Source organism: Euphorbia lathyris, chromosome 1, assembly GCF_963576675.1.
Source record: "Euphorbia lathyris chromosome 1, ddEupLath1.1, whole genome shotgun sequence".
NCBI lineage: Eukaryota > Viridiplantae > Streptophyta > Magnoliopsida > Malpighiales > Euphorbiaceae > Euphorbia > Euphorbia lathyris.
In genome coordinates, this window is record NC_088910.1 from 119,735,971 (window position 1) to 119,744,588 (window position 8,618).

General features: G+C 34.8%; 2 protein-coding genes across 2 annotated transcripts; both read right to left on the reverse strand.

The window, feature by feature from the left end:
* Positions 1–362: 362 nt before the first annotated feature.
* LOC136219267 (probable serine/threonine-protein kinase PIX13) lies at positions 363–2,890 on the reverse strand (the record flags this gene model as incomplete). Its single annotated transcript, XM_066006602.1, has 5 exons — positions 363–750; positions 1,277–1,717; positions 2,003–2,145; positions 2,233–2,368; positions 2,549–2,890. Coding segments are annotated over 4 exons (831 nt in total), but the record flags the coding sequence as incomplete, so codon positions are not given.
* Positions 2,891–5,283: 2,393 nt separating this feature from the next.
* On the reverse strand, positions 5,284–6,946 carry LOC136214378 (putative FBD-associated F-box protein At5g56690). The gene has a single exon (XM_066002874.1). The coding sequence runs from the start codon at positions 6,741–6,743 to the stop codon at positions 5,448–5,450; it is 1,296 nt and encodes a 431-aa protein (XP_065858946.1). The 5' UTR covers positions 6,744–6,946; the 3' UTR covers positions 5,284–5,447.
* Positions 6,947–8,618: the final 1,672 nt, after the last annotated feature.

An 8,618-nucleotide genomic window follows, 5' to 3' on the forward strand; every position in this document is an offset into this window, starting at 1 on the left:
GACTGAAATTAGCGGTTTACCGACCAAAATCATTCGGTCGGTAAGTCGCTAGAGAAACACCCACTGTTTTTGGCAATAGTCGCAGACTTTACCGACTGTTTGATTTAGGAGTGGTCGCAATTTTTACCGACCACATTTGTGACTAAAAAGCAGTCACTAATTAGCTAGATCCACCTATTATCTGACCGGTTTACACGGAACATTTGTCGGTAATTTAGAAACATTTTGCTCTCTTATTGGTTGGATGGCAAATCTCGTCGTAATGTGCTGGACAATTTATTTATTTGTAATTTATAAATTTTATATATGATAATAATTATAATTACAATTAGGATTATTAAATACAATTATAAACATATTTTAACCTTCACAATAAATTAACCGCAACATACAACAATAAACAATATTCATGAAACCTAGAAATGTATTTACAAAGAGTTAATATATGATGCTTAAATGTATCAAAATATATAATATAACTCACAAGATATCATAATCTAGATTAACCTAATATGTGAGGTCAAAATTCTATTTCATAAAAAGGTTAACCTATAAAGTTATATCAAAATATATCTAAGAGCTACATTAACTTGTCTGTACAATCGCTCTTGTATCTCCAACTTCTGTCAATCGCTCGTCTTTCACTTTCTAGGATACCGGTCATTATAATTCTGACAGCAGCTAATAAATTGGTTGTCCGTATTGAACTGATTGCAAGAAGAGAAACAAGCAGCAGCAATGACAACAACCCTAATAAACAAGGAACCATATAATTATGAGCTTATAAACCGCAGTTGAACACACAAAAATTCATAATAATAATTCACACAGTTGAAATCGTCAATTTTCCTAAAGCACGGACAATCTGTTATCTGATCTCCACATAAAAACAATAAGCAACCAAAATTGGAACATGATAAATAACTATGAATCCCAGTATCAACATAACACAAAAGCGTGAAAACTGACCAGAATGTGTTGAAATAGAAGCTTTTAAGACCAATTAAAAGTATAAAATTCAAAGAAACAGAGCAATGCTTAAATAGCAACCTCAACTACGTTTGACAACTCCAATAATGTTTGAACTTAGACGTAAAGGTAAACTAACCCCGATAAATAATTCCCCTACTCACTACAACACGGTGGAGTTTGTCTTAAAGGAAATCATGCAAGGTAAAAGCCCTAGCAGATAGATCAAATTGTTTCCTGAAAGGACAGATTGCTCTTTCTAAAGCACTTTTCAAAGCATATCTCAAGTAGAAAACTAGTAACTTACAATTATCCCGCAGGTTCGGAATGATATTTGAGACTCTTCGAGGGATTCCATCAGCTACATCTACAGATCCAGCAACATTTTTTTCAAACCAGTCTTCCATAAAGCGTGTAGCAGCACCGTTGTTATCCCCACTTAACAAAGAGTTTGTGCGACTCATTGAAGTTCCATGAGTAGCAAGCCAATTAAAGCTACCAACAGGACTCCACTCATCATCAACAAACTTCTATAGGGTCATTTCTTTATCGACATCATACTTGTATTTCCTGCGTTCTTCTGCAGGATTATTTCGATATGCACTAGGACTGCCATATATTTACCTGTCGCCACATACTCCGGGGCAGCATAGCCGTATGTTCCCATCACCCTTGTTGTTACATGAGATTGACTCTCTGAAGGCCCCAATTTTGCCAAACCAAAATCTGAAATTTTTGCTGTGTATGACTGCAACAAGTCACAAATTACAGGTTAAAATGACACTTTTGTGTCAATTGCCATCATCCAAAACACAAGCATAGACTCGCATTATATGTTGCACTAGAATGGAAACTGAAAACGGAAACGGCCACAGGGAAACATGTTTGTAAAGCATAGCTAGGAAATGGATATGAAACATGGAAACATTACGGAAGAGGAGTTTCCGTGCAACATACATCAAATAGGATAAAAGAGAAAGAAGAATGTAAGAAAATTTAGAAAATAATAAGTTAAAGAAGTGTAGGCAGCCACCCCATCAAGCAGTATGTTTGAGGCCTTAAAATCTCTATAAATAACTTGCTTGTCTGATGTGTGTAACAAAGCCAGGCCTCGGGCTGCTCCTATAGCAACTTTGATCCGTGTTTCCCATGGAAGTGGCTGAACGGTTGAACCCCCTGAATCGATTGAAATGCGTAGTAATGCATAATCAGAATGTATATCGATAGGAAGTTGCAGAAGAGAATATATAATCGGGTTCTTACTTCCAAATAGATGGTTTTCCAAACTTCCCTTTTGCATGAATTCATAAACAAGGAGAAGCTCCTTCTCCTCGCAACAGTATCCTATCAGCCTTACAAGGTTCGGATGAGAAAGCCTTCCCAGGAAATTGATCTCCGACTGCAATAAACCACCAGATTTGAAATTAAAGATGTATAAAATAATCTCAAATGTGATTATGATAACCCAAAAGTCCTGACCTGATTGAAGATACACACATTTCAATGACTTGCTATTCTAATTTCCCTATTTTCCTAACAAATGTAGCCAATAATGAAAGTGCTTTGGAGTTTGAGTTACCTGCCATTCTTCAAAGCCTTGCAAGCTCTCGGAATTTAACTTCTTAACAGAAATTACAGTTCCAGTTCCAAGCTTTCCAGTGGTCTTGTCATCGAGCCAACCCTTGAAGACTTTACCGAAACCTCCCTCGCCAAGCACAATATCAGACCTGAAATTCCTGGTGGCAGCTCTGAGTTCTACAAAGGAGAAAATTCTCAAGTTGGGAGTGGGTAAGATCTGGCCATTTGGAAAGGGAGAGTGATCATCCCCACTTCCCCCGAAAAAAAGGCTATTTCCAGAGATGTTGCTACCCTGAGAAGTTCCTGTTTTGCTATTTCTTGAAGATTCTGTTGTTTGAGATATTCATGCATATAGTTTACATCATTCAGAGTTTGATTACTAATAGAAAGAGAAAGGCACTCATCAAGGTTGTTTGATAGCAACATTCTTCTCAGTGTAAAGATCCCCATACCTGCCATATATTTCACATAATGTAATTTCACAAAGCTGGCCTTGATAAATAATAAATCCACACCACTTCCTTTCATCTTTTTCCACCAAACCTTAATGATAAAAAAAATTAAAAATTTTGCTTTGGATATCAAGTTTTAAGTAAATTCACATATCTTGAAAAGGGCTAGGAATTAAACTTATGATTCTACCAAGTTTACCAATTGAGCAAGTCCTGGTTGGGTTAAACAAACTATATTCTTGGTAGACTTCTAAAAAACTAGATATATCTAAAATCATGTGTTAAGAGTCATATCAGAACTTAAAAACCGAAATGGCATCTGCAAGAGGCAGTGGTCTGTATCCAACTCTTTTTAGGACTCAATCCAATTGGGGAACATGAACTCATGAAGACATATCACATTCCATCTTCAATAGATCTAGCCAATATAAAGACATCAAGGTAACTAGGTACATTCAATATCATATCAAATTAATTAGGAGTTCTGCATCTAATTCTTTTAGTTCACTCTGACTAAGGCATGAGTCCTTATTCAGACTCTAAAGCTCAAGTAAGGAGATTTTTTTTCCTTAAAAAAGAGACATATATATGCAGAATTGAAAAGAGACATACTCTAATTTCTGTTGCTATTTCCTTTTTTTTTTTTGGCTCTCCTTATTCGCAACCACAAGACTGAAAAACGGATTAAAAAATGAGAGTTAATAGGAGAAGCAGTAGGATTGAATCAGAGAAACATATTTACCAATAAATTCCAGCAAACACAAAAAAATGTTCTCACCTGCTCCAAGATGATCCATTAGAGTCAGAAAAATAGGTCGTATAGAAAGCAGAGCGATCAGGTCGGAGGTCTGAAAGGAGAGAGATTAGGTCGGAGAAGAAGAGATGAGATGGGGCTTAGGTCAGGTTCGAAAAGTAGAGAAGAGATGAGAGGGGGCTTATGAGGAGATCGGAAAGCAGTGAAGAGAGGAGAGGCGGCTAGGTCAAGCTCGAGAGCAGAGAAGAGAGAAGAGGGGGGCTTTAGGTCGATTTGATTTAGGTTTTCCCTTTTTCTCAACTTCCTTTTATATTTATTTTTATTTTTCTTTTTTTTTTCTAAATTTCTTTTTATTTTTAATTTCTTTTTTCTTTTTTTTTATTCGGTAAGATGGGTGCCAATATTTCCGCTAACTTCTTTGTGACTGGTTAATAATCAGCGACCAAAACAGTCGTTAATTAGCGACCGAATTTGATCTGGTCGCTAAAATCGGTCGCTAACTAGCTATTTTCTTGTAGTGCAAATGCCAAAAATCACACCTTGCATAAAAGTGTAAACAAATCTTCAAACTGCATTTTATATAGGATTGTATTCGAGCCAAGTTTTGATCTACTTATGCCTGGTTCGACAGAAAATGAATTCATTTCGACCTCGATTGATTAAGAAATTTATTTAATTGTTTCGAAACAAACTTATTAATTACGACAACACGTACCCTGTTTGGAATTGAAAGCTGAAATGGGAAATTGGAAGATATTTATGTTTTAGGGATTCACATGCTGTCAAAATTCAAGAAGCTGTGTTTAGATTTCAGAAGATATTTTTGCACTTAAAACAAGTTGTGCAATCAGAACTTATAACTTTGAAGTCAAAGAGTCATTTATAAAACAACCCTAATAAGTACTTAAAAGATTATTTTTCTGATTATATTCAAACCCTTAAAATATAGGCAAAGTATAAAAAGGAAGCAAAAACATTCCTTGTAAATTATTGTTGTAACTAGTCGTAACAATTATAAAGACTAACTTTATTACCGCATACATATATAAGATCAAAGTTTACAAATTTTTACCTACAAACATTGTTTGATCGAAAAATTAATTAACATATTCTTATTTTTGTGATTCAACATAAAAAAATGATTTTAGAATGCGATTGAATTTAAGATACGTTTATGTTATGGAAGAAAGGCGTGTATATGCAATATTAAGTATTAACTATTTATATAGTTATGAGTTAAAAGAGATATCTAAAAATATATATTTAATCTGCTATGGAGATTTAGATAGGGATTTCAATAAAGGACCCCTTTTCATTTGTAACTATTTTTCATTTGTAACTATGAATTCAATATTGAATAACTTTAATAGCAAATTTCATCCGGTTCCTGTCTATCCTATGGAAAACGCGAGCTACTGCAAGTTATTGCTGGACTAATTGAAGAACCATCTCTTTAACCAAAATTTTGGTTTTGTGTTGCTCACTCTAATATCCGCAAGTTATTACAGTCAAAATGTTGAAGAGCTAAATTGTAGATAAATTTGATTATGATGGAGCAATTAATAAGATAATCAAATCATATAAAATTGATAACTAAAAGATAATAAAATAACTTTCAATAATTTAAAATCTAATAATCCAAAAAAAAAAAACTTCTCAAAGGTAGACATAAATAAGAAGTAAACATGTACTGATTATACTATCAGCAACTCTAGTTGAGGTAGCCTTGATTGTAACAACTGAAGAACACTCATGACATTGTATTGACTGGTGTAAATTTCCTTTTTCTGAGAAATTGACAACTTTGATAAACTTGGATGGATCTTTATCTTCTTTAACAATGGTGAAAACTGAGCTATGCACATCACAAGTTGTGCTTCATTATCAAACCCACTGAAACCATCAATTTCAACCTCCTCCAGACATTGATTTATACCAAGCCTCTGATTTGGTATCAATGGACATGTAAAAAGCCCCAAATTCAGCCACAATTTACACAAACATGGAGAAGCCTCCAGTAAGCTAAAGAACGAGTACAGCCCTCCATTTGCAGCTTTTCCTAATGTGAAATTCAATTGCTTGAGATTTCTCAGTTCAGCAGGGATACGTAGGATAATTCTGAATTGTGGAGTACTACTTGAGCGCTCTAACAAATTAGTCTCCTGTCTTTTACAATAATTAAATTCAGAGTAGGATAATAGGGTGAGTAGAGGAGTATTTTCCAAACACACCTCTGCGATTTTCCGATAGCCGGCGAAGTTAAATGACACGAGATTTGGTGCAGATATGCTGAGAAAACTGATTCCAAGACCGATTAACTCGAGGTGCTTCAGTTTTAAAGATGGGCCCTCAATCCTCAGGCGGTTCAGTCGACAATTAGGCATTACAATCGACAACTCCTCAAGATTTGGAAAACTAGATAGAAAACGGCTAATCTGGATACTGGATAATGCTGGTGGAAATTTCAATCGGAGAGTGACGAGAGACAACAATGTTGTGGATGTGAGTGATTTCAACGACCGGAATTCATAACAAGAAGACTTGAATCGTTCGAAACTCAAATCAAGAGTTCGAACTGATTTCCGTTTGGCAATTTCGATCCAACTATCGACTTTAACCAAGGGCTTACGGGGGATGATCTTATTAGCTTCATAGTAACAAGGAATATAGGAAATATAGAGTTGATCGATAACTTCACCTGAATGTTGCCGGAGGATTTTGTCGACCATGACTTCGAATTTGATGTTGATTGCGGTGGCCTGGTAGTCTTTAACGTACTGTTGCACATAGTGTGTATTAGTAGGAATCAAGTCAGAAGCATCGAATCTGAAAATTGAAGAAGGTAATGTCCAGAGATTTCTCCATCTGGTGGAGAGGACGGTGGTTATTGCTCCTTCTCGGATATTCAATTTTGAGAGTATAATCAAAAGTAGATCATCCGGTAACCAACTTATGTAATCAATGTCATCCAATTTCTGCCGTTTCGCCATATCGATCTGTGACTGACTGTGGAACAGAGAAAGAACATAGTATATATAGTAATTGAGTCAATTCAAGGAAAAAAGAAAAACCCTATTTGGGTTGGAATCTAATTCTTTTCCTAATCTTAATCGGTAGAAAGAAACCAGAAGGAAGTACGATTATTCAAAACGACGACGGCATAGCAGGAAGTAAGGCGGTTGAACTGCTAGTTTTGATTATTTTCTTTTAACGATTTTTGAATATACTTCATTATATGTATATGATTTATATTTTATTAGGTATAAGGTACTATTTTGTGAACGTTAAGTCTAAGTTGGTGCTATTTTGAATATTGAGTCTAAATTGGTACTTCCCCAAAAACGTTAGGCCTATTTTGGTACCTTATCCCATTTTATTCTCTAAAATGAGCTTTATCACGGAAGAATACTAAATTGTAAACTCTAAAAAACAATGCTACAAGCGAAAAAAAATCCGTAAAATAAAAAAAACCGAACCCAAAATAAAGTTAATTAAAATCAAAGTTAATCAAAATCGATGGACAAGTATACAGTTTTTAAAATTAAAAATAGTGGTTTATGGTTACCGTTACGATTTCAATATTTTAAAGACCGCGATTAACCGAAACCGACCGAATATCAATTAAATATTAAAAAATATATAAAATTACATTTATTTATATTTATATATATAATTATATATCATCCCATTTATTTCAGGTGACTAAAATTCAATAATGGAATATTCCGTCCCAAATTCAGTCTTACTATCAAATTTGTCACAAATTAGATAATTGGTGAAATTAATATACCTAAATAGAACTTAGTTGCTAAAGCATGGTGGATAATAATTATCGTCCAAAAAAACATAATAATTGGAAAGGTAAAAAAATAAATCTTGTGGTTACACTTATTTTCAATCGCAACCAATGTGGTTTAAAAATTCAAAATGGTATCATGTAATTCAATTCGTTAACAAACATAGGCATTTATGTCAAACAACGTTATTTGTGCCGAGCTTGCAAAAAAGAGGCATGTGACTGCTGAGGTTATTTTCGTCCGATTAATTCATGGTCAATTCTTATAAATACATGCGTGAAAACCACCTATAATCTCCAATTTATCATAATCAAATCCATAAATCCATGAATTGAAATCCCTAAATTCCTAAGCAAGAATCCTATAAGGTGTGCATGTCTCTCTAATATGGAAACCCGAGCACTTAATTCAGAGAGATGAGTAGACAAATCTGCAAATTGCACTTTGCACCACTCTTGATGCCCGAGGACAATCATCATGGTCATCGAGGCCATCACTCACATCATCTTGCTTATTGGCCTCATCATCCCCGTTATCTTGATCTTCGGCCTTAATGTCCCTCTTGACCTCACCATCCTGATCAACAAGATATCCCCTAAACAACTTCGCAAGATCAACCACATGACACTCGATGTGGTCAAGGAGCAACTTATACCAAATAGTCTTCTCATCAGCATCTTCCACAACAAGTATAAGTTGTTGACGAGCAACATCCTACAATCACAAACAAAGAGATAATTAATATGATTTTAATTCCAATATGAGTGCTTAAATGGATATATGATGACCACCTTTATCATTTCGTACACTTGAGGGAATATCGGGACTTTAGCCGTTTTCCATCTAAACACGCATAGGGGAGACAATTTTGTTTCTTCACGTAGTAGGTCTCTGACGCCTTCCAAAGCTCAAATATCCAAACATGTACAAAAGAGACAAACAAATAAGTAAACAATATTTTAACAATTTCTACGTAAATAATATATATAATATTCATACCTCGACTACATGTGCTAACCCTCCTAGTTGATATATAGCAGGGGCTTTCTTTTCTCCAAACTCAATCGT

Bases quoted from the DNA above. Each gene is read 5' to 3' on its own strand.
- LOC136214378 (XM_066002874.1), bottom strand. From the start codon at position 6,743: ATGGCGAAACGGCAGAAATTGGATGACATTGATTACATAAGTTGGTTA.